This window comes from Gallinula chloropus (genome assembly GCF_964237585.1).
Source record: "Gallinula chloropus genome assembly, chromosome: 29".
NCBI classification, from domain to species: Eukaryota; Metazoa; Chordata; class Aves; order Gruiformes; family Rallidae; genus Gallinula; species Gallinula chloropus.
In genome coordinates this window covers 2,132,921-2,159,829 of record NC_140114.1, presented here as the reverse complement: position 1 = coordinate 2,159,829, position 26,909 = coordinate 2,132,921, and the positions used below count along the sequence as shown (strand labels likewise).

Here is a 26,909-nt window from a genome sequence, read left to right as displayed (position 1 = left end):
GCACCCACCCCCCACCCTGCCTCACCCAGGACCCCATCACCTTTTCGGACGACCTTGTAGCTGCTCAGTTCCTCGGCAGCCGGACCCGTTTTGTCCGTCTCTTCCCGACCCCACCGGGATCTGGTGTCCTCAGACCCCCCCAGGGGCTCCACCTGCACCTCCTGGGAGGCCGAATCCTGGCTGGAGAGCACCGAGTCCCAGGCCTGGCCAGCACCCATGACGGAGGGTGTGGGTGTCAGGTCATCCTCAGGTTCCACATCCCGACAGGGCAGGAGCCTCCGTAGGATCAGGAGCCGCAGGTTCTCCACTGGAATGGGGCAGGGATTTAGGGGGGAGAAAGGGGGGGAAAGGAGATTTTGGGCTTCAGCATCCCCAGGGAGAGGTTGGCATCATGATGGGGGGCATCACGGAGCCCCCTCTGCAGCACCCACCATCCTCCAGCGCTGCCTCGGCCAGTCCCTCGGTGCTGCTGGATCCCGGGAGCGGCAGGCGGGTGGGGGGTCCCAACCGCTCTGTTGGGTGGGTGTCACCCACCTCCCCACCAGCCCCCGTGGGCAGGGGGGGTCCAGGAAGCTCTTCCTCCCCTTCCTCTACCTCGCTGCTCAGCGGCTCCTCCAGCAGTGCCGGGGGCTGCTCCCTGCCCAGGAGCACGGTGGGATTGTCGTCTGCTGTGGGGAGAAGGGGGGAGCTCAGGGGCATGTCCAGCCCCCCAAAACTAGGCAGGGTGCTGGAAGGGGTGGTGGGGGACAGGGGGGGCTCACCTGAGCAGCAATCCTCAGCCTCTGCTCCAGAGCTGCCACCTCGGGACAGGATAGGGGAGACATCAGGGTCCTGCAACACCAGGCTGGGAGGGTGGAGAAGGGGTGTGAGGTGAGGGGTTGGGGGGCAGCCCCAAAACCAGGGCAGCCCCTGTTGAAATCCCCCCAAAACACGGCACCAGGGACCCCCCCAGGTACACAGGGACTGAGGAGGATCCTCAATCCCAACCCAACCACCTTCAATCCCAATCCAACCCCCCTCTATCCCAATCCAACCCCCCTCGACCCCAATCCAACCCCCCTCGATCCCAACCCCACCACCTTCAATCCCAACCCCACTCAATCCCAACCCAACCCCCCTCAATCCCAACCCAACCACCTTCAATCCCAACCCAACCCCCCTCTATCCCAACCCAACCACCTTCAATCCCAACCCCACTCATTCCCAACCCAACCCCCCTCGATCCCAATCCAACCCCACTCAATCCCAACCCAACCCCCCTCAATCCCAACCCAACCACCTTCAATCCCAACCCAACCACCTTCTATCCCAACCCAACCCCACTCATTCCCAACCCAACCCCCCTCAATCCCAACCCAACCCCCCTCAATCCCAACCCAACCACCTTCAATCCCAACCCAACCACCTTCTATCCCAACCCAACCCCACTCATTCCCAACCCCCCTCAATCCCAACCCAACCACCTTCAATGCCAACCCAAGCACCCTCCGGAGAGATCCAGCACCCTGCTGGCCTTACTCCCCAGTGCCCACCAGTACAGGACTGGTTTAGGAGCCCAGCTCCCAGCACATGCTGGGCTGCTCACCCAGAGGGTGCCGCACGGGTGGGCTCCAGCGTCCGGCGCTTGGGGGGGAAGGTGGCATTCCTGGTGGCACTCTGCACCGCCTCCTCCAGCAGCTCCATCCACCTGCCCAGCCAAGACCCCCCTTGGTCAGCTCCCTGGGAGGGGGGTGGGTGGGCTGCAGCCCCCTCCCCACAGAAGCCCCCACCCAGCCTTACGTGTTCTTCTCTGAGGAGGTCAGCGCTACCAGCTCGTAAATCTGGGGTCCCAGCTCTGATGTGCAGATGATGAAAAGGGCTCGTTTGTCTGCGTGGGGTGATGAAGATGAGGAAGATGAGCACACACAGCTGCAGGGGGGATGTGGTCCTTGTTCCCAACCCCATCCCAAGGGCTTCTCCCTGGCCTTTCTCCCTACCTGTGGCCACGGAGCGGATGAGCACCGAGTTGAGCTTGAGGACGGGGCTGAAGGTCTGTTTGTTGTCTGAAGAGCCCAGAGCTGTTTTGCTGTGGCACTTGAGCACCAGTTTCTCATCCTGCTTCTGCAGCAGCACCAACAGGTCCTCCAGGAGCAGCACGTGCAGGTCTGGGGTGGGAATGGGGGGGGGACAGAGGACAGAGGTTCAGCTCAGGATGCCCTCACAAGCCAGGTGGAACCTCCCTCCTTGCAGCCAGGGAGGGATGACAGCCCAGGGAATAAACCCTCTGTGTCCTCTCCAGTCTCCCAGTGCTCCCAGTATGGGGCAGTGGGGAAGGCAGCTCCATACCCACAGTCTTGTCCTTGCTGATGCGCCAGGTGAGTGGCCCTTCATGGATCATACGCCGGGAAGTGAGGTCCAGGCTCTGCAGGAAGCCAAGGGCGATGCTGAGCCAAGCAGACCCCCCACCAGCACCCCCCCCCCCCCCAATCACTACCCAGGAGCTGGGGGCTACCTTAAACTGGGCAGCCAAGGGGTTGCTGGTCCTCTCCAGGGGGGTGGCATCCAGGCGCTTCTGGTAGCTCTCCAGGCGGTGCCGGTTCTCAGCCCGTTTCACCCCCTCGTTCACGTGCCTGAGGATGTCCCTGCACTGGTCCCGGGCTCGGCACAGCTTGTCATGCTCTGAGGTGCCCACTGGGACAGCAGGGAGGGGGGACAGTGGGGAGCAGCATGAGGAGATCGTAGAATCATAGAATCACAGGCTGGGCTGGGTTGGGAGGGACCCCGAGGGTCACAGAGCTCCAACCCCCCTGCCAGGGTTGGGAGGGACCCCACGGGTCACAGAGCTCCAACCCCCCTGCCAGGGTTGGGAGGGACCCCAAGGGTCCCAGAGCTCCAACCCCCTGCCACAGGCAGGGACACCAACCTCCAGGCCTGGAGCTACACAAGGTTGCCCAGGGCCCCAGCCAACCTGGCCTTGGACACCCCCAGGGATGGGGCACCCACCCCCTCTCTGGGCAGCCCCTTCCAGCCCCTCACCACTCTCTCTGCACAGAACTTCCCCCCAATCTCTCCTCTCACCCTTCCCTCCTCCAGCTTCACCCCATCCCCCTTGTCCTGCCATTATCCACCCTTTAACAAGCTGATTCCCCTCCTGTTCCTCTGCTCCCTTCAGGGACTGGGGGGCTGCAATGAGGTCCCCCCACAGCCTTCTCTTCTCCAGGCTGCCCCAGCCCAGCATGAGATGGAGGGGAGTTATCCCTGTCCCACCACATCCTAAACTCCAAACACCCCCTGCCCACATCTCCCTGCTGCCAAGGGGGTGATTTTCCCACCCCCCAGCCCGTCTCTTTCTGCTGGAAAGGCAGGATGTGCTCCCCACCACCCTGCAATTCTGCTCTGGATGGAAACAAGAGAGGCACAAATCCCACAGCAGAAGGGAAATGACTCCCATGAGCCAAAGGACACACTGGGGATGGGAGCACACAGCCAAGACACCCCAGGGATGAGCCCCCCACCGTGTCCCCCCCAGCCCCTACCCTCAGTGTGCTTGAGGATGCTCTCCAGCAGCAGCGGGTACTTGGTCAGCCGCTGCATCTCTGAGATGATCAGGTCCTTGAGCTGCAGGCGCCGGCACTGTGGGTTGCTTTCTGCTTCCTGAGGGGGAGAGAAGAAGGGGAAAGCCCTGAGCTGGGACTGGGAGAAGCCAGAAAGGGAGCACTGGGATGAGGAAGGGCCCAGGGAAGGGTCAGACCTGCATGAAGATCTGGAAGCGGCTCTCCTTGCGCTGCTTGGTCTTGATCAGCTCCAGGGCGATGGATTGGTAGGAGCAGAAGTCAGCAGCCACCTGCTGGATTTCCTCTTTGGCTGGGCCATCAAACTGGGGGGGAGGGGGAATGTGCAGGGGAGAACTGGGCTCAGGCAGCCCCCCCCAGGCTCAGCCCTGAACCCCAAGACTCCCCCAGCTCATCTGCTCCAAGCAGAGATGGGATCAGTTTGACAGTGGGGTCACCCCCACCCCCCCTTTAAAAGATGCCAACCCCTCCATGCTGAAGGACAAGATGACCCTGGGGGGCTGGAGCACCCCTGCACCCCCCCTTACCCGAGACAGCATCAGATCCCCAATTTCCTTGATGATTGGTCCTTCTTCCCGGAGCTTCTTCATGGATTCGGAGAGAGAATCTGGATGAGGATGTGAGAGACAGAGGGGGGGTTGGGTGAACAGAGGGCCAGGGCCACCCACCCATCGTCTCTGCAAGCGCCCACTGAGCTGCCAGCCCCACCGAGGGTCCCTGGCAGCTCCCTGGCAGAGAGGGAAGGTGGGATGGGCTGAGAGCTGGATGGGATGAGGGCTGGATGGGCTGGGAGCTGGATGGGATGAGAGCTGGATGGGCTAAGGAAAGCTGGAATGGCTGAGGAGAGCTGGAAGGGCTGGGAGCTTGATGGGCTGAGGAGAGCTGGATGGGATGAGGGCTGGAAGGGCTGGGGAGAGCTGGAAGGGCTGGGAGCTTGATGGGCTGAGGAGAGCTGGATGGGCTGGGAGCTTGATGGGCTGAGGAGAGCTGGAAGGGCTGGGAGCTTGATGGGCTGAGGAGAGCTGGAAGGGCTGAGGAGAGCTGGATGGGCTGGGAGCTGGAAGGGCTGGGGAGAGCTGGAAGGGCTGGGAGCTTGATGGGCTGAGGAGAGCTGGAAGGGCTGAGGAGAGCTGGAAGGGCTGAGGAGAGCTGGAAGGGCTGAGGAGAGCTGGAAGGACTGGGGAGAGCTGGATGGGCTGAGGAGAGCTGGATGGGCTGAGGAGAGCTGGATGGGCTGAGAGCCTGATGGGCTTTGACTGCTGCCCTCATGGCACAGCATGTCCAGGAAGCGTGTCCTGGCAGCATCCTACACCAAGGACCAGTATGGACCAGGCATCCCAGACATAGGCACCAGCAGAGCCAGGAAAAATCAGGTTCTGGATCACTCCCAGGAGAGGGAGAGGAGAGGCTGGAGTGGTGAGACGGTCAGCAGGGCTGGTGTGAGCGGTGGGTGACCACACAGGACCCCCCCCAGCCCACCCTCTGCTCCCAGCACGGGGCAGTATTCCCAGGGAAGAGCAGGATCCATGTGGGAAGAAGGCTTACTGTGGATTTCTATCAGGTCAGGGAGGTTGGGGAAGAGGAGTGCCAGCTCTTCCCTGGACAGCAGGCTCTCCTTCTTCATCCTCTGGTAGAAGAGGAGGTCGAGGACTCGGAGGATGCGGAGGTGAGATCCTTCGGTGGCAAAGAGCTCTGTGGGAAAGGCACAGGGGGGTGGAGAAGTGCCCAGGGGAGCCCCATGGTGTTTGGGGGGATTGAGGGGCACTGCTGGAAGGTCCCTCAGGTCCCTGGGATGTCCCCATGCTCCTTACCATTGATCACCTCTTGCCGGTCGATCTCCTTCTGCGTCAGGTTGGCCACCAGCTCCCTGCTGACCGTGTGCTGCCAGTTCTGAGAGTCCAGCTCGGGCTCCAGGTCAGAGAGCTGACCCTGCTCATCCTCCAGGAGATGTGGCAGGAAAGGGTCCACCCCAAACCCCAGGTTGGGCGACTCGATGCTCCTGGGAGGGTGAAAAGGCGGGTGGTGGGAGTACCCTGCAGCCACCAGCATCCAGCCAGCCCACCCCGCAGCGCTCCCAGTACAGCCAATATCTACCTGGGCCCTATTTCGGCTTGAACCCGGGGCCTTCAGCACAAGAAGTACCAAGCCTCTGACTCTTGAGCTAAAAGACTAGGTCCCCCAGCAGACATCTACATAGGTCCTTTAAGCTCCTGTGTGAGACACAAGGGAACAGAGGTGCCCCCTCGCCCCAGGAGGATGGAGAACTAACGGGGGGATTCCCTCCCGGGGCAGCCCCGGGCATCACCTCCCCTTGTGCTCTGTCAAAGCTCACTTATGGGGAGGGGGGGGAAAAAAAAAGCTAGGGAGGGGCAGATGGAGCCCCTCTGATCCCCAAAGTGGGGTAACAGCCCCAGCACACCCCTACAGTGACCCTCCTGCTCTGTCCCCAGGGATCCCGGCCGGCTCGGGGCAGCGCGGTAGAGACGGCAGAGACTGAGGTGGGGGCACTCACCTGCGGCCCATTTTCGGTGTGTAGGGGGGCGTGGGGTTCTCCAGCGACCTGGGGAGGAATGGGACAGTCATCCTCTTGTCCTGACGTCCCACTCCCCACCCACCCTCCCCTTGATGCACCCCCCAGCAGCGATTCCATAGATGTGGGGATGCTACGGGCTGCGAGACGGGTTTGGGATACAAAAGGGGGGAACAAACCCCAATTCCCTCTGGTTTTCCCCCAGAAAGAGGGGCCTGGAAGCTATGCAGGCAGCTGGGCACCACAGGGCCAGCACCACCCTGCTCTGCATGGCTGCAGCTCAGCCTTGACCCACAGGCTTAACAAAAGCTTTCCCAAGAGATGGGGTTCAGCTTTCAGAGCCCCAACTCCTCAATTGAAGCCATATGAGCCCAGGGGAACCCAGATGCCTCCCCACCCAGGGAGAGACCAGCATCTCCCACCTTGTAGACAAGCTGGAAGCAGATGATGATGCTGACTGATGGAGCCTGGTGGCCTCAGCTGCTGCATCCATGTCCACATCGCTCCGGGAGCGGGGCACGTTCTCTGCCTTGCGGGATTTCTTCATCTCCTCCCGGCCTTTCAAGCTCTCTGAGCGACCCAGCTTCACCTCAGCACGGGCACTGCAGCAGGGAGAGAACAGCCTGAGCCCAGGAACTGTAAAAGCAGGGGTTTCCCCCCCCAAAAAAAACCCCCATCCCCCTGCCCCACCTGTCTGACTCCAGCAGGTCCTCGGGGAAGCTGCCGGTGGAGAGACGCTGGGTGCCGGGCTCTTGGCTCTCATAATGCTGGTTGTTCTCAAAGTGCTGGATGATGTTCCTCACATTGCCAGGTTTGACTGCTGGGGCAAAAAGCAAAGGAAGGAACCTGTGAGATGGGGCTGTGTGGGGTTGGGCAGGGGGGTGTGGGTGCTGCCACCCACCCCAAAACACCACGGGCTTGGCTATCTGCCTGGCAGAGCCTTGTCCAGCTCAGGCTGCAGAGGTGAAGATGCTGGTGGCATCAGGATTGCTCACTCAGCTTCCTCAGGAACATGTGCCAAGGCAGGATGTTTGGGATGCCCAAGCATTTGGGTGGGAACTGGGCTGCTCCCAAACCCCACAGCACCCATCTGAGCCCACCCCAACACCCGGTGGGACAACGCTTGGGGGAGCTCAGGGTGGGGGGGATAAAATAAAACCAAGGACATGAGGCAGATGGCAAAGGAAAGAAAAGGCCTTTTACCTTCAACGGGGGACAAAGGGACATGAAATGCTGAAAGGAAAAATAAACATGAGATGTCAAATCAATCCTGAGCCCCAGGAGGCAAAGAGGGAAGGTGGGAGCTAACGACATGAGAACTGAAAGCAGGAGGGGAAGGGGAGGGACACAGGGACACACACATGTACACACGTGTGTACACGGCGGCTCTCCAGCACCTCAGCCCCCCCCTCAGGCTCTTAAAACGCAGCCCCTGTGCCTGCAGGATGGGGTACCCCCAATAAATCACTGAGGGGAGGGCTCAGCTCTGCTCCCTTCCCCCTCGCAGAGTGGAGACTGAGCCAAAGCGCCTGTTACTGGGTGAACTGGTGTCCCACGGGTGCCAACAGAGAGGGGGCTTGCAGCTCCCCCTCCAGGCAGTGGGGAGGCTGGTGAGAACTGTACCCCCAAAAGTCCTGGTACTCACTGCTCTGGGAGGAGATTTTGGGCTTCCCAATGTACTTGAGGATGGGGTTGCGCTTCTTGTCTTCCATGGCATCTTTGTCCTTCTTGGTGCTGCTGCTCTGTTGGGAGACCCAAGAGGAGCACTGGTAACAACCCACGGGCACTGAGAGCACCCACAACCTTCACTGGGACAGCTGAGAGCACCCACAACCTTCACTGGGATGGCTGAGCTGCTGGGGAAGGGATGGGGCCAGGATTTGGCTCTGCCCTGGCACTACCAGCTCTGAAAGGCCTGAGGGGAGCTGGGGATCTCCAGAGAATCCCTCCCCAGGTCACCAAAACAAGATCCAGCAGTGAGAAGCTGGCCCAAGGACAGAAGAAAGGCAAAGCCACCCACCTTCTTGGTCTTGGGGAAGAAGGGCAGCCACTTGTCCTTGTCTGGAAGGGTCTGGACCTTCTCGCTGGTGCCGGCCAGCCGGGGCTCCCGGCTGCGGATGCCTGTGTGGTTCATATAGGTGCTGAGGGCAAAGGCCATGGGGGAGCTGGAAGAGAGGAGAGGGGGAGGCTGCAGATCCAACACCAGGCCAGGGGAGACAGTGGGGGAGGCCAGGACACCCCCCCGGGGCTCTGTGGGGAGAGAGGGGCTGTTCCTCCCCAGGCATGAGAGGATGCTGGGGTTAGGAGGCAGGGGAGGGTGAGCTGGGGGTGCAGGGGCTGGGGGGGGACCAGGACCCCAAGGGAAGGGTTCACTCTTGCCCAGGAGCAGCCCAAGAGCCCGTGGGGGATACTATGGGCACTGTGAGAAGGTGCAAGAGGGCAGCACAGGAAGGGGATGCTCCTCTCCTCCTGCCTCCTCAGGTCAGGACCGTGCTCTGCCCACACCCCAGGGCCACTCACCTCCTGTCCTCCTCATATTTTGACCTGGAAGAAGAGAGATGAGAGAGGGATAAAAGAGTTTGTGTGGGACAGGCTCCTCTACTCAGCCCCCAAGCAGGGTGCTCGCAGCACCCAACCCTCCATCCCACCCCTCACTGCACCCAGCACCCACTCCAAACTCTCCTCCCCACCTCCAGCAAGGATCAAGGAGCAGAGCCAAGCCCGTGGCTGTTCCCTTTCCCAAATCCAGATGGAGAGGTGCTCCTCCCCCACCCCCATGCAGGGCAGGGAACCTCCACAACCCCCCAGCACTCACAGTATGTCACCCAGCTGGGCCAGCTGCTTCTCAGCCACCTGCCTCTCCTTCTGGGGGTCCCCATCCAGGTCCAAGAGGTCGTTCTCCCCGTACAGGCTCCCCAGGCCCATGGTGCGCTTCGTTCTGCCAAGGACAAGGGTCAGGACCAGCAGCTCTGGCACTGGCAGGAACCCCCTGAGCTTTGGGGGATCCTCAGGGAGCTGTGTTACCTGTAGTCCTGGATCTGCTCCTGGATCTCAGGCATCACCATCTCCTGAGCCTCGAAGAGAGCAGCTCGGACGTCGTCCCCATTCCGCAGGCGAGTCTCTGGGGAGGGGGGGATGAGAATGGGGGTCACCAGCCATGCTCAGCACAAGGCATGTTCTGGCAGCCCTTGGGAAGAGTTTTGAGGGGGGCAGGAAGATTGCAGAGCTCCACTACAGCACAGCCCCCCCCTCAAGTTGGTTTCCAGGCTGGGATAACCTGTCTCTCACTCTACACACCCAGGTTGGGGCATCTGCCCATAGCGACGATCCCCAGGGCTCAGGAATCCCAGTCCCAAACTGGGACATCCTCTGTTAAGAGGGCAACAGGCAGAGTGCTGCACAAGTCCCTTGGGATCCTGATTTAGCATCCTGGTGACCTTGCTCAGGTGCTGGTGCTGCCCACCCCCCCTGGGCAGCCCCTCACTCACCGATCTCAGCCAGGAGCTGCTCAGACACCTTCACCCGGAGGGGCTGGGGAGGGAAGTGAGAAGAGAAGGGCTGAGCACAGCAAGCAGGGCTGGGGGGAGCTGGTGATGTGACACCCACACCAGGGCCACCCTTGAGATGGTGCCCTGAGCTCCTCCACCATCCCCCTGTGGCAATTTCCTGGGGATCTCACACGCTGGGCACCCAGCACCCACCCCAGCACCCAACACATGACCCCCTCCAGAGCAAGGGAAGGTAACCCCACTCCCTCTGAGCAGGCTCTGGGCTCTGGGAGCTCTAACAGGAGTGACTGGAGCCTCGTCCCTGCTGTCAGGACCCTCCAACTCCAGCTTCCAGGCAGGGACTGGGGCAGCTGGTGTTGTGCAACACGAGGGTAGGCGCTTTACGCAACCTCTTGCACAGATGCAGAGGAACCAGCAGCAGCAAAGCCATGTCAGTGGCCAAAACACCCCCCCAAAAAAGCATCCCCCAAGCAAGGGACACAACACCTCAGGGTGGATTTCCCAGCCCAGCCCACCCAGGGAGGAGGTATCCCCAGCAGAGTCCTTCTCTTACCGCGTTCCTGTCCAAGAAGATGTTCCAGATGTCCTTCCCCAAGCCCCTGGAATCCTTGGGGGTTGTTTGCTGGCAAACCTCTGTGCACAAGTAGAAGAGCTGCGAGGAGGGGAGAGCAGAGGTGAGGAGGAGGAGGAGGAAGGTTTAGAAACAAGGAGGTGAAAGGCTGGAGATAAAGCAGAGCCCCCGTAGGGCTGTGAAACAGGAAACGAGCTCACTGGGGTCTGGGGAGGGCAGCACCCCCACCGTGCCACGCCTGGGAGGAAGGGGAGGAAGTGTAACCCTACGCTGTGCTTCCCTCTCCTGTGACAGCCTGGGAACCACAGGCTGGCAGCTGGGGACCAGGAGGGCACAGGCAGCTGCCTAGGGGGGGGTTATGGATGGGCTCAGCACCCAGCACCACCCTGCGCTCGCACAGAGGAGGGTGGGTCTGTGTATAAACCCCCCCCCCAAACATCCCCCTCTGCAGCCCCAGCCCTGCCCTGCTCTGTGCCCCTCTGTGTTGGTGACACCAACGTGTCCCTTACCAGGGGGCTGGGATCTGCTTGGGAGAAGATGTAGCGTAAGAAGACCCCCAGATGTGCCGGTCGGGACTTCAGCTTGCCCAGGTCCTGGAAGAGGGAGTCACACTGCAGAGAGAACCATGGAATCAGACTGGGCTGGGCTGGGAGGGACCCCAAGGGTCCCAGAGCTCCAACCCCCCTGCCAGGGTTGGGAGGGACCCCAAGGGTCACAGAGCTCCAACCCCCTGCCACAGGCAGGGACACCAACCTCCAGGCCTGGAGCTACACAAGGTTGCCCAGGGCCCCAGCCAACCTGGCCTTGGACACCCCCAGGGATGGGGCACCCACCCCCTCTCTGGGCAGCCCCTTCCAGCCCCTCACCACTCTCTCTGCACAGAACTTCCCCCCAATCTCTCCTCTCCCCCTTCCCTCCTCCAGCTTCACCCCATCCCCTTGTCCTGCCATTATCCACCCTTTCACAAGCTGATTCCCCTCCTGTTCCTCTGCTCCCTTCAGGGACTGGGGGGCTGCAGTGAGGTCCCCCCACAGCCTTCTCTTCTCCAGGCTGACCCAGCCCAGCTCCCTCAGCCTCTCTCCATGGGGAGCTGCTCCAGCCCTCTGAGCATCCCCGTGGCTCCTCTGACCCCTCTCCAACAGCCCCACATCTTCCTTGTGTTGGGCCCCAGCTCTGGCCACAGGACTCCAGGAGGGATCAGAGCAGGAAGAGCCAGTTAGGAAGGGAAGGGACTGACCCCCCCGGGGTTGGGAAAGGAATGAACCCCCCCCAGAGAGGGGACACAAGGCAGGGACACCCTTACCTCGTTGTTGAAATACCCTGGGTCACAATCCTCCTCTGGCCCGATGATGAGGGGACGTCCTGCCCGCTCCAGCCCCTGCCAGGGAGAGGGGACAGTGTCAGGAGCCCAGCACCCAGCTTTGGGGGGACACCTGCACCCTCCTGGGACACCCAGGAGAGGGGACAGTGTCAGGAGCCCAGCACCCAGCTTTGGGGGGACACCTGCACCCTCCCTGTGACCCCCACCCCACCAGCTCCCCCAAGGGATGCCTGGATCTGCATCCAAGGGGGGCTGAGCACCCATGGGGAGCTGTGCCCCCCCATCCCACCCCAACCCACCAGCTCAGCCTGGAGCACCCATGGGGAGCTGTCGTCCCCCCCCATCCCAGCCCCTACCCACCAGCTCAGCCTGGATCTGCATCTGAGGGGGGCTGAGCACCCATGGGGAGCTGAGCACCCCCAGCCCAGCCCCTACCCACCAGCTCAGCCTGGATGTGCATTTGAGGGGGGCTGAGCACCCATGGGGAGCCACCCCCCTCCCACCCCAGCTCCAACCCACCAGCTCAGCCTGGATCTGCATCCGAGGGGGGCTGAGCACCCATGGGGGGCTGAGCACCCATGGGGAGCCGTGCCCCCCCCAGCCCAGCCCCTACCCACCAGCTCAGCCTGGATCTGCATCCAAGGGGGGCTGAGCACCCACGGGGACCCATCCCGCCCCCCATCCCACCAGCTCAGCCTGGATCTGCATCCGAGGGGGGCTGAGCACCCATGGGGAGCTGTGCCCCCCCCATCCCACCCCAACCCACCAGCTCAGCCTGGATCTGCATCTGAGGGGGGCTGAGCCCCCATGGGGAGCTGTGCCCCCCCAGCCCAGCCCTAACCCACCAGCTGAGCCTGGATCTGCATCTGAGGGGGGCTGAGCACCCCTGGGGAGCTGTGCCCCCCCCAGCCCAGCCCCTACCCACCAGCTCAGCCTGGATCTGCATCTGAGGGGGGCTGAGCACCCATGGGGACCCATCCCGCCCCCCAGCCCAGCCCCTACCCACCGGCTCAGCGCCGGGCGCGGTGTCGGAGCCGTGCCGCCGGTGGTGCTGGAAGAGCCGGGCGCTGATGACTGGGGAGGTCCTGGGACTGTCCAGCCCGTGGTCAGACAGGACAGAGTTGCGGTTCAGGGACACCTGCTCGGGGTGACAGTGCAGGTGTTGGGGGACACGGGGCAGGGGGGACACAGCCAGGCTCCATGGGAGGGGCTGCCACCGCTCAGCCACCCCCGCAGAGCCACTCGGGGTGTCTCCAGAGCAGAGACCTCAAAGGGAGCTGGGCTTAGAGAACTTGGACACCACAAAAGCCCTCAGATAAACCTTAAGATTCGGCCCACAAGCCTGGAATTTGGAGGGACCCTTCGTTTTGGGACAGGGATGCCAAGCTGAGCCTTCCAAGCCCAAGAGACCCCGAGCCAAAGCAGCATCAGAAGGAGTTCAGCTTCCTCAGATGCCAAACAAACAATGGTGACTGTGAATCTGGGCAGGTCTGACCCTCACACAGCACAGACCCAGCCACCCTGGGGTTCTCACCCCATTCCCAGGGCCCAGCAGACGGGATGGGCTCCCAGTAGCACCAGTAATCATAGAATGGTCTGGGTGGGAAGGGACTCCAAGGGTCCCAGAGCTCCAACCCCCTGCCACAGGCAGGGACACCAACCTCCAGGCCTGGAGCTACACAAGGTTGCCCAGGGCCCCATCCAACCTGGCCTTGGACACCCCCAGGGACGGGGCACCCACCCCCTCTCTGGGCAGCCCCTTCCAGCCCCTCACCACTCTCTCTGCAAAGAACTTCCCCCCAATCTCTCCTCTCCCCCTTCCCTCCTCCAGCTTCACCCCATCCCCCTTGTCCTGCCATTATCCACCCTTTAACAAGCTGATTCCCCTCCTGTTCCTCTGCTCCCTTCAGGGACTGGGGGGCTGCAGTGAGGTCCCCCCACAGCCTTCTCTTCCCCAGGCTGCCCCAGCCCACTCTCACCTCACTCACAGAGGGGAATCGCTCTGTCCCCGACTCCAACCCGCTGTCACCGTCCTGTGAGTCCAGGGAGAGGCGACCTGGGAGCAGAGGAGACACTGACCCTGGTGTTCAGGGGATGGGGAGGTGGGGAAGGGTCTGGCCCAGGGGCACAACTCACCTTCTGTCGCCTTGAAACTGGGCAAACTGGAGTCACTGCCAAGCCTCCCCAAATCCTGCAACAGGAGGGAGGGTGTTGGACCAGTGGGACATTCCCCAGCACGCAGGGGACACACAGACAGGGACAGACTGACTGCAGCAGCTCCCACCACAGCAGGGCTTGGAAACCAGGGCTGTTCCCTTGCCATGCTCCCCACCTCAGGAAGGAGCTGGGAAGGTGGTGGGAGCCCTGAAGTTGGGGTGAGGGGGGGTGGTAACCCCCCTTAGTTTCCCCTACCACGGAGCCACCGGTCTCCTGGAGGATCTTCAGCTGGAGCTGGCTGACCCGTCGCCGGGCCCCCTCGATCTGCTCCTCCACTGCTGTGGCTGGGTTCCTGCTGTACACCTCGTAGAAGCGCTGAGGAGAAAGGAGAGGGGATGCTCAGCCCAGCCCTGTGAGCCCTGTCCCCTCCCCCAAAAGCAAACAGGGGGCCGAGCAGGGCGATGGGATGAAGTGTCCCAGGGCACAGCCGGGTGCCAGGGTGCCAGGAGAGCTGCAGGGCAGCACCAGGGGCTGCTCTGCTCTGGCTCCAGGGACCAGCAGGAGCTGTGTCACCCCTGTACCTGCAGCTCTGCCTCCTCCTGACGCAGCATGTTCCGGAGAATCTGGGTGGCATGTTTCTGCACCTCAGGGTCCTGTCGTTGTGTGGAGGGATGTAAAGAAGCCCAGAGTCAATCCCCAGGTTGGAAAAGCCCCTTTAAGCTCCTCAAGTCCAACCGTTCCCATCCTGTGCTGAACCAGCTCCCTGAGCACCTCATCTCCCCTCTGTTAAACACCCCCAGGGAAGGGGACTCAGCCCCTCCCTGGGCAGCCTGTGCCACAGCCCCACAACTCTGCCAGGGAAGAACTTTCCCCTCCCATCTGCTCTGACCCTGCCCTGGGGCAGCTTGAGCCCATTGCCCCTTGTCCCATCTCCTGTCCCCTGGCTGCAGAGACCACTCACTCCAGGACCTCAATGTCCTTCTGATACTGAGGGGCTGGACCAGGCTGCCCAGAGAGGGGGTGGGTGCCCCATCCCTGGGGGTGTCCAAGGCCAGGTTGGCTGGGGCCCTGGGCAACCTTGTGTAGCTCCAGGGCTGGAGGTTGGTGTCCCTGCCTGTGGCAGGGGGTTGGAGCTCTGGGACCCTTGGGGTCCCTCCTAACCCTGGCAGGGGGGTTGAAGCTCTGCGCTCCCTGGGGTCCCTCCCAACCCAGCCCAGTCTGGGATTCCATGATTCTTATGGTGAGGAGCCCAGAACTGGACCCAGCACTCAAGGTGCAGCCTCCCCAGTGCCCAGTCCAGGGGCACAATCCCCTCCCCAGCCCTACTGGCCACACTGGGTCTGACACAAGCCAGCCTGCCGTGGAAATTGGGATTGATGCAAAGAAATGGGGTGAGTTTTGGTCCCCTCCTTCCCACCCTGCTGGGTGTGGGGGGCATTCAGCAGGGCAGTGGTGTGCAGGGCCCCTTGGCATCGTTACCTGCAGTGGTTTGGGGTCGGTGATGCGCTGCGGAGGAGGGAGCGGCGGTGGAGGAGGTGGGGGGGGACAGGAGGGGGTGACCCGGGGAGCCCCTGTCGTGCTCACGTCTTGCTGGGAGCTGGAGAGCCCCACTGAGGCAGGGGGGGAGCCCAGGAGGGTCAGGGCGACGTAGGCACCGGCTGGAAAACAATGTGGGAGTGGGGAAGAGATGAGGGGGGGGGGGGGGAAAGGTTCCTGTCACTCCCTGTCTCATCCTAAAGAGTCTGAGGGGTGTCACAGCATCAGGGTGGGCATGTCCCTGTCCCTGCTGTGGTGGGTGCTACCCTGACCCCCCCACTTCAAACACTGGAAGGACCAAAGCAGATTTTCCCATCGTTTCCCAGGAATCAAGACCCCCTTGGGTGGGATCTGGGGGTGTTCCAGGCTGGGGAGTAACAAGCCATCCCCCTGGGTGGGATCTGGGGGTCTCCCAGGCTAGGGAGGCTCGAGCTGTCCCCCAGGGTGGGATCTGGGGGTCTCCCAGGCTGGGGAGGACCAAGCCATCCCCCTGGGTGGGATCAGGGGTCTCCCAGGCTGGGGAGTATCAAGCCATCCCCCTGGGTGGGATCAGGGGTCTCCCAGGCTGGGGAGGAACAAGCCATCCCCCTGGGTGGGATCTGGGGGTCTCCCAGGCTGGGGAGGCTCAAGCTGTCTCCCTGGGTGGGATCTGGGTTGGGGAGGACCAAGCCATCCCCCTGGGTGGGATCTGGGGGTCTCCCAGGCTGGGGAGGCTCGAGCCAGCACTCTCTGCACCCCAAGGCTGGTGACACACTGATCTGTCACTTTTAGGACCCTGCCACGGGGCCAACTGTCACCCTGTGGGTGCAAGAGGAAGGGGCTGGCTGCCCCCAGGCTCTAACAGCCTGATGGGAGCCTGCTCCTTCCTCCTCCTCCTCCTCCTCCTGGGCTGTGGATCACCCAGGGTGAGAAGCAGCCCCCACAGCTCCTCAGCCATACTCACACTTGATTAACTTCACCACCTCGAGGTGTGAGCTGTTGGTCACCATCGTGCCGTTGACCTGGGAGGGGACAGAGGGGCTCAGGCAGGCTGGCAGTGGGGAGCAGAGGGGCTCAGGGTGGGGAGCAAAAGGCAGCAGGGGTGAGAGGTGGGGATGCTCACCTTGACTATCCGGTCCCCTTCCTGCACCCCAGCTCTCATGGCTGCACCCCCTGTGACACAGGGAGGAGAGAGATGTCAGGAGGGACAACAGACAGAGCCTGGGGGACCCCTTATCCTGCTGGGATGAGGACATGGGGACCACCAGGCACGTCTCTCCCATGGGACAAGGCTGGTGACCAAGCCTTGGGTCACCAGCACCCAACACAGCCAGCTCACAGCTCCTCCAGACAATCCCCCCCTTCCTCACCCAGCCCATCTCAGGGTGGATGAGGGGGGGTCCCCAACCTGTCACCCCACCATCCAGGTTGGTATCTCCCTGCAAAGGGTGCAGGGAGAAGCAGCCCTGCTCTGCCTCCTGCCTGCTCTTCCCCCAGAGCTGCTGGAGTTGGAATTGGGGGAAAAAAAAAAACCCTTCCCTTTTCCTAAAGCCAAACCCAAGAGGGAAACGTGTCCATGAGCTTCACCCTGAGCCAAGGGCTGGGCAGCAAGCTCAGAGAGTGGAAACTACGTGGGATGGTTGGGATTCCTTCAGCTTGAACACTCTCATTATTGGCAAACCAAAGGAGAAGAGCAGGAGGGGACCAGACTCTGGGCTGTCCCACACCTGGGAACCTCATCCCTGTCCCCTCAGCCAACCCTGGGGTGAGGAGACAACGTGGGGCTCTGCCAGGGGGTGAGAGTGGCTCTGGTGTAACCTGCCCTGGAAGCTGGCAGGGTTTTCCCTTTCCTATATCCTCATTTTTCCTGGCTTTTGGGCTGGAGAGGGGGAAGGGGGGAGGAGGAGGAGGAGGTGGGAACATCCGCTGTAAAAGAAGCAGCTCATTGTCTGTTTCAATTGCTGCTCCCAGCCCAGCCACCCCACAAAGTCATTACCCAGCAAAACCAGCAGCACAGGGAGCTGTGTTTACCCAGAGAGGGAATTCCCCACCCACCCATCCTCAGCAGCTCCCCAGGGAGAAGGGAGAGCACAGTTTTGAGGGGGTTTCCCCAAAAACACCACCCCCACCCCCCAAAACCCACCTTCCTTCCCCCCTCCCCACCCCAGTAATTCCATCCTGCTGCAGCGAGACCCCAAGCTGGGAATGCTCAGGAAGGAAAACCCCCTTTCTCCTGTGTTTTCTCAGGAGGAATGTGGCTTGGGGGGGGTGAGGGGGGTATCCCCAGCCCCTCTCACCTGGCCGCACCGACTGCACCAGGACCACACGGTCCCCGCTGACGGTGAAGCCGAAGCCATGCTGGTCCTTCTGGATGATGACACAGCGCTGGACCAGCCCTGGGGAGGGAGAGGAAGGAGAACCAGTCAGAAACCAAGCCTGGGGGGGGTGTGGGCTTCATTTGTGGGCACCCCCCTGCCTGCTCTCCTGAGCCAGAGCCTTGTGTTGAACCCCCCCCCCCCGCCCCAAATCAGACCCCAAGTCCTCGCCCTACGAACCCCTTGGGTGGTGTCCCCACTTAGGGACAGACCCTCCTGCAAACAGGGTGCCCTGGGGAGGGTGCCCTGAGCTGGAGCATCCTCCCTGTGTCCCCCCTCACGCTGCTGCTCTAGAGGCTGAGGAAGGGTCCTGCTCTCCCCAGGCACCCCCAGCTGCCAAGGGGCACCGGAGCCCTGTCCCTAAGGGTGCTGAGGTGGGTGGCAGTGTGTCACCAAGCTCCCTGGGCAGGCAGGGTGCTAAAGGCTGGTCCTGGGTGCTAAAGGCTGGCCCTGGGTGCTAAAGGCCGGCCCTGGGTGCTGAAGGCTGGCCCTGGGTGCAAGTGAAAGGGGAGGAGGGGGCAGGAGCACCTACCTGTGGTTTCGGAGGAGTCGGAGGGCTGGCGGCGGTGCCCAGGAGACCTCCGCTCTGAAGAGGAATCACTCAGGGAAGACAGGCTGCTTAACCTGAGGAGGAGGAGGAGTGAGGAGTGAGGAGGAAGAAGAAGGGCTGGATGAAGCCGTTCTCCAGCCACAGCTCCTTCTTGAGCTCAGGAAAAACAACCCCACGAAGCTGGAACGTGGCAGCAACCGGCTGCCCCGTCCCCAAAACTGCTCTGGGTAACAGCTCTTGGCCCCCACCCCCCCCCATCACCACAGGGCTCTGGGGAGACCCCCCCCCAGAGACCCCACTCAGGGCCAGGACCCCCCCCTTGAGATGTCCCATTTGCCATGGGGAGGTGGGGCTGCTGGGGGGTGAGCAGGGCTGGGGGATGCATCATGCATGGGGATGGAGCTGGGCTGCAACGGGGCAGGAGGGAGGCAAAGGATGGGTGACAGACAGACAGACAGACAGACAGACAGACACTCTGTGGTCCTGCCCTCTTGCTGAGCCCTGCAGCAAGGCCTTGGTGGGTGCATGGGGTGGGGTTTTCTGTGCACCCCAGGGGCGCTGCTGCCATGGATTTGGGGGGGTTGGGGGGGCTCCTCTGCTCAGCCCCCAGCTTCATCCTCCAGCTAATGGGGGTCTGGAGAAGTCAAGGCTGGGCTTGCACAAGGTGCTGGTGGGCTTGGTGTGCAGGCAGGAGACCCAGGAGCTGCAGCCAGAGCATCCCAGAGCAGCCTTCACCCCTCCTTGGGGTGACTCTGCCCCTAAACAGGGCTCCAGCTACAAAAGGGGGGTCCTGGAGTGCTGCCCCCCACCCCAATTCCCTGACCCCACACCGTGCCAGGGATGAAAGGGAAGCCTGGATCTGCTGCTCTGTCCTTCCTCCTCCTCCTCCTCCCAGCTCTCCCCTCCATGGGAGCAGGGTCAGAGGGGTCCAAAAGCAAAGGGAAGAGCTGAAAACCCCCAAGAGGGGAGGAGGGGGGGTCTGCCCTGACCCCCCTGAAGCAGGGGTGCAGCACAAGCAGCCCCCTCCCTCACCCCACTTACCTGGGCAGGTGAGGCTGCTGCTTGCTGCCCCGGCGGCTGCTTGGGGGGGGGGGACACAGGGGACACCCAGGGGTGAGGGGACAGGGTGGGGGAAGAGAAGACAGAGGAGGTGTGACACATGGCACAAGTGATGTCCCTTGGGGAAGGCAGTGGGACCCCAAAATACTCCCCCCCCACCCCAGCCCAGTTTTACTGGGGGACCGTGAGGCCAGGGGAGACTCTCAGCCCTTTGTGGGGGCTGAGGAAGAGGGTTCCCCCCCCCTTAAACAACCCCCCCATGGGGATGTAAAGTCAGAGCATCACATAAAGGATAAACCAGGAGTTGGGGGGGGATAAATCAGGAGTTGAGGGGGATAAACCAGGAGTGGGGGGGAATAAACCAGAAGTCAAGTATAATCCAGGAGTTGGGGAGGGATAAATCAGGAGTTGGGAGGATGAATCAGGAGTTGGGGGGGTAAATCAGGAGTTGAGGGGATGAATCAGGAGTTGGAGGGGATAAATCAGGAGTTGGAGGGGTAAATCAGGAGTTGGGGGGGGAATAAACCAGAAGTCAAGGATAAACCAGGAGTTGGGGGGGATAAATCAGGAGTTGGGGGGTAAATGAGGAGTTGGGGGGGGATAAACCAGGAGTGGGAGGGATAAATCAGGAGTTGGGGGGGCATAAATCAGGAGTTGAGGGGGATAAACCAGGGGGGGAGGGGGGATAAACCAGAAGTCAAGTATAATCCAGGAGTTGGGGAGGGATAAATCAGGAGTTGGGGGGGGTAAACCAGGAGTCAGGAATAAATCAGGAGTTTGGGGGATAAATCAGGACGAGGGGGGGGATAAACCAGGAGTTGGGGGGTAAATCAGGAGTTGGAGGGTAAATCAGGACAGGGGGGGATGAATCAGGAGTTGGGGGGAAAAAAACAGGAGTTGGGAGGGGATAAATCAGGAGTTGGGAGGGGATAAATCAGGAGTTGAGGGGGAATAAACCAGGAGTCAAGGATAAATCAGGAGTTGGGGGGATAAACCAGGAGTTGGGAGGGGATAAATCAGGAGTTGGGGGGATGAATCAGGAGTTGAGGGGGAATAAACCAGGAGTCAAGGATAAATCAGGAGTTGGGGGGGATAAATCAGGGGTTGGGGGGATGAATCAGGAGTTGGGGGGATGAATCAGGAGTTGGGGAGTGTAAATCAGGAATCAAGGATAAACCAGGAGTTGGGGGCATAAGTCAGGAGGGGATAAACCAGGAGTTGGGGGGATAAACCAGGACCTCAGCACCAAGGAGCATGGGCACAGCCCAGCATGGGGGCTGCAGAGGGGGGGCACAGAGCCAAAGCACCCCCATGGGCTCCCCCATCCCTGTCCCCATCTCAGAGGCCACCAGGCTGGGGACCAGCCCCGTGGGGAGCAGGATTAACCCCCGGGGCAGGTCAGGGCTGGTGCTTATCCAGCCCCAGGGGGTGGGGGATCAGCTCCTCTTCCCAGATCAGGATTTAGGGCTCTGCCACACAGCAGGACACCCACCAAGCCTCTTCCTTAGGAGAAGCACCCAGCAGCACCCAGATCCCCCTCAGCTGAGTCCCCCCCAGCCTGGCTGGGAGCCCCCAGCCCCAGCACAGCCCCACAGGGGGGGTGACACCAGCCCTGTGTCCCCTTTCCAGGCCAGGGCTGGCTTATTGCTGTCTAAAAGGGCAGTTTAATTCGGCTTTGCTTAATCTGCTTCCTAATTGACTTAGGGAGAGCCAAAACCTGCCACTTCCACCCCAAGGCTGCCAGCCCCACGCAGACCTGACCCCCCCCAGCACCCCTTTCCCCCCCCCTCACACCCTGGGGAAGCTCCATCCCACCCCCTGAATGATCAGAATTCCCACTGCCCTCAGAAATGACAGCCCCAGATGGGTGGTGACACCCAAACCCCCTGCAGCCACCCCCTCTCCCAGCAGCACCAGTCCCAACCAGCACCCACAGCCACGTTCCCAAGCGCTGCCCTGGGAGTTTCCTGCTCTGAGGTTATTTCCACCACCCCCAATTTTGGCTGCTTTCTGTTAAATCATGGCTTTTTGGGAACATGGGGATGGGAGCAGGACCTGCCCACAGTGGGGACAGGATGGAAGAGGGCAGCACAGGCTGGGAAGGGAAGGAGGAAGGGAAGGAAAAGGAGGGAGGGAAGGGGAAGGAAGAGGAAGGAGGGAAGGAAAGGGAGAGGAAGGAGGGAAGGAAAGGGAGAGGAAGGAGGGAAGGAAAGGGAGAGGAAGGAGGGAAGGAAAGGGAGAGGAAGGAGGGAAGGAAAGGGAGAGGAAGGAGGGAAGGGAAAGGGAGAGGAAGGAGGGAAGGGAAAGGGAGAGGAAGGAGGGAAGGGAAAGGGAGAGGAAGGAGGGAAAGGAAAGGGAGAGGAAGGAGGGAAAGGAAAAGGAGAGGAGGAAGGAAAGGAAAAGGAGGAAGGGGAGGAAAGGAAAAGGAGGAAGGGAAGGAGGGGAGGGAGAGAAGGGAGGGAAGGGAAGGGAAGGGAAGGGAAAGGAAGGGAAAGGAAGGGAAGGGGAAAGGGGAAAGGGCAAGGGGCAAGGGGCAAGGGGCAAGGGGCAAGGGCAAGGGGCAAGGGGCAAGGGGCAAGGGGAAAGGGGCAAGGGGCAAGGGGCAAGGGGAAAGGGCAAGGGGCAAGGGGCAAGGGGCAAGGGGCAAGGGGAAAGGGGCAAGGGGCAAGGGGAAAGGGCAAGGGGCAAGGGGCAAGGGGCAAGGGGCAAGGGGCAAGGGGCAAGGGGCAAGGGGCAAGGGGAAAGGGGAAAGGGGAAAGGGGAAAGGGGAAAGGGGAAAGGGGAAAGGGGAAAGGGGAGCTGTCTCTGGGTTCCCAGGGGACACACACCCTCTCTCCAGCAGGACACTGAGGGCTCTGGGCTGGAAGCTGCTCCACAGCCCAAACACCCTCACTGGCCCCAGGCTCAGGACAGCTCAGAATTCTGTGGCTGTGGCTGAGGTTGTGTGGGGAGGCAGATTCACACCTCACTGGGGTGCTGCTGGCAGGCAGAGGGGGAACCAAGGGGGGTCCTGATGGGTGCAGCCCCCAGTAACACCCCCTCATCCCCAAGATCTGGGTTTCTCCCCGTTTCCCACACAGAAGCACAACAGGGTTCCCCTCTCCCAGGCAGCACAGCACCTCAGATCCCTCCTGAAGTGCAGGATGAGTCCCATCCTCTGGGGATTTTTTGGGGTGAAGACCCTGGTGCCTCTCTGGGGTGCTGCTGGCAGATAAAGAGGGGGAACCAAAGAGGTTCCCGATGGTTTCTGGCCGCCTGCAGACGCAGCCTCTGATGACACCCCCCCCATCCCCAAGGAGATCTGGGTTCCTCTTCTTTCCCCCCATGGAAATAATGCAACAGGTTTCCCTCTCCCAGGCAGCAAAGCACCTCAGATCCTGCTTGAAATGCAGGATGAGTCCCACCCTCTGGGGATTTTTTGGATGAAGACCCCAGTGCCTCCAACCCCAGGGCGCAACCCCTCAAAGCCAGGATGCTGGACTCATCCCAGATCCATCTGGGGTTCCTGAGCAAAGCTTTTCCCTTCCCTTTCTCCTCTCTCTTCCTCTCCTTACCCCTAATTTTCTTTCCCAAGGGAGAGAAGGGAAGTGGAGCCTCGTTTCATCTCACAAATCAGACACAACGTCCCGTGTCGGCGCCGCAGAGAACCCAATTTCCACCCCCCACCCCCCCCAGGATTCCTTTTGTGGCAGCAGCCAGGGGAACCCTGTGAAAGCTTCATTTCAATTAAAGCCTTTTAATTAAATGGGGGAGAGAAATAGAATTAAGACAGCAAGCAGAGCAGCTCCTGGTCATTTGATGACTCTGCTTCCCCCCCCCATCTCTGGGCAGCCAGTTCTTGCGCTGCCCATTCCCCATGGGGAGGGAGAGGGGGCTGAGCATGGGGACAGCTCTGATTTGGGGCAGATCTAGTTGGTTATGGAAAAGCTGTGGGGTTTTGGAAGTTGTGATGCCTGCCCAGCTCGCTGGGATGGGGTCTTACACTGCTGCTCTCTCCCCAAACCCTGTTTAGGAGGGGTTTGGTGGGGGGGGGGGAAGGGAAACCCTAAACAACCCCAACTCCATTCCTGGAGGCAGCTGGGGGAGCTCCTGAGCAGGATTAGACCCCCCAAAAAGGGATGGAGATGGGATGGTTCTGCTTGGCAGAGACCAGCCAGAGGTGGGGAAGAGCAGAGAGGGGCTGTGGGAGCAGAGAGGAAGGGCTGAGCCAGTGTTTACATCTTCATTAGGCGCCCTTAACGAAGCGCTCTGCCCACACGCTCCGCTACACAAACCTGAGCAGCAAAGTGAGCCCAGATCAGCAGCGATCCCACACACCAAAAGCCCTTTCCTCCCATAAAATGTCCTAAAAGCCCCCTGTGATGTCCTTCTCCCTCCCTGCTGGTGTGGAAACTGTGGCACAGGGGCACAGAGGGACCCCAAAAACAGAGCCAGGATCCCAAACCCCAACCCAAGACAGAGTCACAGAGGCACAGGGGTGGGAAGGGACCTCCAGAGCCCATGGGGTCCAACCCCCTGCCAGAGCAGGGTCCCTAGGACAGGGCACACAGGTCGGTGTCCAGATGGGGCTGGAATCTCTCCAGAGAAGGAGACTCCACACCCCCTGGGCAGCCTGTCCCAGGGCTCCCTCACCCTCACTGGGGAAAAGTTCTTCCCCATGTTGGTGGGGAACTCCCTGTGCTCCAACTTGAGCCCATCACCCCTTGTCCTGTCCCCACAGACACTGAGAAGAGGCTGCCCATTCCCCCTGCATCCCATACTGAAGATATTGATAACCATTAATAAGGTCCCCCCTTCATCTTCTTCTCTCCAGGCTGAACAGCCCCAGCTCCCTCAGCCTTTCCTCCCAGGGGAGATGCTCCAGCCCCTTCAGCATCTCTGTCCCTCCTCTGGACTCTCTCCAGGAGATCCCTGGCTGTTTGATCCCAGGGAGCCCAGCACTGGACACAACACTCCAGTGGGGCCTGAGCAGGGCAGAGCAGAGGGGGAGGATCCCCTCCTGTCACCTGCTGCCCACACTCCTCCTGATGCCCCCCAGGATCCCCCTGTCTCTCTCAGCCCCAGGCTGCCTCAGAACCTGATGCTGTTCCCCCAGAGCACAGGGCTCGGGCTCTCCAGGCACAGGGACTGTGAGGAACTCCACTCCCCAGGCCAAGGAGTTGTAATCATTAACAAGGTGCTGGGGTGCCACTCATCCCCTGCACAACTCAGACTGGCAGAGCTGGTTTGGCCGGCGCTCAGGGTGCATTTGGGGTGCCAGATCTACAGCAGGCAGTGAGATAGGGAAGAACCTACCCTGGAGGGATGGGTTTTCGCCCTCCCAAATCCAAGCCACGCACCCCGCAGCAGGGGAAAGGTCTCCCTTCCTTCCACCAGCGTGGCTTGGGAACAGCTGCTCTGGAGAGGATTTCCTCCCCCCTCGTGGGCTCCTCTGAGGATTAAAACCCACAGCAAGTAAGGGAAGTGAAGAGAGTGGGGAGTAAACCTGCCTACCAGCCACATCCCCAGGGCTGGACGGTGCTTCCCGGTGATGCACGGCTCCTTCTGCATCTCCTGAGGGCAGGTGAAGACCTATACTGGTTTGCACTGGTATGTCCCTGCCTGGCCACGGATGGGGTGGTGTTGGGAGCTTGGTGGCCGCCTCAACACCCATCCTTTCCCTCCGTGGGGTTAAGGAGCTGCTGGTGGCTTTTTAGGGACAAAGTCCTGAGGTGAAGCCATTATCAAGTGGGGTTTATTGCCGAAGAGCCCTGCCACGCGCAGAGGAGCCATTCCCAGCCCAGCCAGGGCACTTCAGGCACCTGACCTTAGAGAGCAGAGGAGACTTGAGGCTATTTAAAGAGCAGAGAGAAGCCTTAAGCCTGGTGATGACACCCTGCAGCTCCCCAAGGCGGGGAAATCGGGTGCTGAGGCTCACGCTGCACGTCCCCAGCTCCCAACACGCCACCAGGACCTGAGCCTGCTGCTTCCCAAGCCAGGATGGGAATGAAATGCAGCAGCTCCTTCAATTCTGGCTCTGGAAGGGGCTGGCTGTGAGCAGGCAGAGCCTCATGGATGGGTTCTCTGGCTAATTAAGAGCTACAGAGAGGGAAGGGGTGGTGGGAGATGGCTTCATGCCCCACTCAAGGTCCTGCCTCACACACACTGTTGCCATCAAGCCGTGAGAAAGCTGGAGAAGGAAGCAAGAAATACACCACCCATACGCCAACAAACACCCTGAAACACCTTTCAGTGCAGCACCCATGGGCTGGGAGCACTGAGCATCTTCAACACCATCAGCCAAGGATGTCTCCAGCATCACAGCTGCCCCCAACACCCGGAATCGGGGAGTCAATTTCTGCTGGGGCACAGGGGAGTGAAAAGAAAACCTTGTTTTCTGCAGAAAAGCCCCAGCAGCAGCACAAATGGGGGGAGATCCATGTGGAATAGATGCTGTCACATCCCTGCAGCTGGACCTGGAGGCCCTGGTCTGTGAGCCCGGCCGTGCCAGGGCAGTCACGACCTGTCTCCATCCCTTGAGTCACCCCAAAAGGGAATCTGATGGCTTTTGATTCCCACTGGGGTTTATTCCCCTGGCTGGCACCCCTCTGCCACACCGAGCCTGCATCCCTCTGCCACACCGAGCCTGCATCCCTCTGCCACACCGAGCCTGCATCCCTCTGGACCCCCCAGCACCGATGCCAAGAGGGGTCCCAGTTGGCTGCCAAGGGGCAAGATGCCCCTTCCCAGCTCCCAAATGTGCACTGAACATCCATCTTCCCATGCACAGAGCCAGGAAGATCCTGCCTGGGACCACTCTGTCTGGGAACAGCATCAGGGTGGGGGGGGGGATATCTGCAGGACCCCCACCATCCACTTGCCCCCCCCCCCCCTCAATTCTTGGGGCAGAAGGTGACGATGTCCCCCTAATTAGCTTAATTGCCAGAGAGGCACAGGGCACAGGGAGATGCCCCAGCCATCCCGGGGGTGCACCCCCAGCACGCCAAAAGCCCCCCTTGAGGAAATTTGGGTTAAAACTGGGGCTGGGAGGGGGAAAATGGTCCCACTGTGCCCCGGGAAGGATGTTTAACAGCAGAGGGGGGACCCTGGCTGCTCCCCCAGTTCTAATCCGAGGTGGGATGTGGGGGGGGAGGGGGGGAAATGGGGGTTTGGGGAGGATCTTCAGCCTGGTCCAAGCACCGCGCTGGGGAAAACCCCCCCGGGGCGATGGAGGGACGGGGTGGGGGGGCCGGTGAGGGCTCAGCCCCCCCCCCAAAGCCGGCGTGGCCGCGGCCTGCCCTGCCCGCGCTCCCTAAAACACCCGGTTCTACCCCAAAACGCTGCTGTTCAGAGGAGACACCCCCACACCCCACACCACCCCCCCCAACCACCACCTTCGGCTGCCGGGAAGGCGGAGGAGGTGGGGGGGGGGTTGGGGGGGTCTCCCCGCCGCCCCGGGCCCCGCTCCCCCCCCTCCTCGGCTGACAACCGCCCGCAGCCCTCAATAAGCAGCCGGTCCCCCCCCCCCGGCTCCCCCCCGGCTCCCCCCCGGTCCCCCCCGCTTACCTGTCGAGGGCCTGCGGAGGCCGCACGCTCATGGTGCCTCTCCCGCGGCCCCTCGGCGCTCAGGACGCGGGGAGCCGCCGCCCCGCTCCGGCCGCCACCATCCCCGGGTGTCCGGCGGCGGCCTCGGCGGGGCCCGACCACCCCACACCCCCCTCCCGCTACCCCCCGGCTTCGGTGTTGATCCCTCGGCTCGGCGGCCAGACGCCCCCCCGCCCCCCCCCCCCCC

The 26,909-nt window shown here is 61.6% G+C and overlaps 1 protein-coding gene across 4 annotated transcripts in view; it reads right to left on the bottom strand.

Annotated features, from left to right (window-relative positions):
* Window positions 1-26,883, bottom strand: part of ARHGEF11 (Rho guanine nucleotide exchange factor 11) — a gene marked incomplete at its 3' end in the record, with an annotated part of 28,951 nt that extends 2,068 nt beyond the window's left edge. Inside the window, exons 1-38 of one of the 4 annotated variants that reach the window (XM_084276828.1) lie at window positions 26,684-26,883; window positions 19,121-19,159; window positions 18,062-18,153; window positions 17,452-17,550; window positions 16,278-16,327; window positions 16,119-16,176; window positions 15,119-15,297; window positions 14,221-14,292; window positions 13,895-14,014; window positions 13,619-13,673; window positions 13,462-13,538; window positions 12,489-12,620; window positions 11,465-11,539; window positions 10,671-10,772; window positions 10,144-10,242; window positions 9,570-9,612; window positions 9,106-9,202; window positions 8,897-9,019; window positions 8,602-8,625; window positions 8,102-8,246; window positions 7,727-7,823; window positions 7,285-7,314; window positions 6,772-6,901; window positions 6,504-6,683; window positions 6,064-6,111; window positions 5,363-5,550; window positions 5,097-5,243; window positions 4,079-4,158; window positions 3,731-3,856; window positions 3,516-3,633; window positions 2,492-2,670; window positions 2,326-2,401; window positions 1,977-2,144; window positions 1,780-1,867; window positions 1,586-1,687; window positions 762-844; window positions 432-668; window positions 41-307 (exon numbers count right to left, since the gene is read on the bottom strand). In XM_084276828.1, coding sequence (XP_084132954.1) covers window positions 41-307; window positions 432-668; window positions 762-844; window positions 1,586-1,687; window positions 1,780-1,867; window positions 1,977-2,144; window positions 2,326-2,401; window positions 2,492-2,670; window positions 3,516-3,633; window positions 3,731-3,856; window positions 4,079-4,158; window positions 5,097-5,243; window positions 5,363-5,550; window positions 6,064-6,111; window positions 6,504-6,683; window positions 6,772-6,901; window positions 7,285-7,314; window positions 7,727-7,823; window positions 8,102-8,246; window positions 8,602-8,625; window positions 8,897-9,019; window positions 9,106-9,202; window positions 9,570-9,612; window positions 10,144-10,242; window positions 10,671-10,772; window positions 11,465-11,539; window positions 12,489-12,620; window positions 13,462-13,538; window positions 13,619-13,673; window positions 13,895-14,014; window positions 14,221-14,292; window positions 15,119-15,297; window positions 16,119-16,176; window positions 16,278-16,327; window positions 17,452-17,550; window positions 18,062-18,153; window positions 19,121-19,159; window positions 26,684-26,715 — 4,057 coding nt within the window. In that variant the 5' untranslated portion in view covers window positions 26,716-26,883. The remainder of the gene's footprint in view (window positions 1-40; window positions 308-431; window positions 669-761; window positions 845-1,585; window positions 1,688-1,779; window positions 1,868-1,976; window positions 2,145-2,325; window positions 2,402-2,491; window positions 2,671-3,515; window positions 3,634-3,730; window positions 3,857-4,078; window positions 4,159-5,096; window positions 5,244-5,362; window positions 5,551-6,063; window positions 6,112-6,503; window positions 6,684-6,771; window positions 6,902-7,284; window positions 7,315-7,726; window positions 7,824-8,101; window positions 8,247-8,601; window positions 8,626-8,896; window positions 9,020-9,105; window positions 9,203-9,569; window positions 9,613-10,143; window positions 10,243-10,670; window positions 10,773-11,464; window positions 11,540-12,488; window positions 12,621-13,461; window positions 13,539-13,618; window positions 13,674-13,894; window positions 14,015-14,220; window positions 14,293-15,118; window positions 15,298-16,118; window positions 16,177-16,277; window positions 16,328-17,451; window positions 17,551-18,061; window positions 18,154-19,120; window positions 19,160-26,683) is intronic. The other 3 variants (XM_084276829.1, XM_084276830.1, XM_084276831.1) reach the window with 3 other exon arrangements.
* Between the last annotated feature and the right edge of the window lie 26 nt (window positions 26,884-26,909).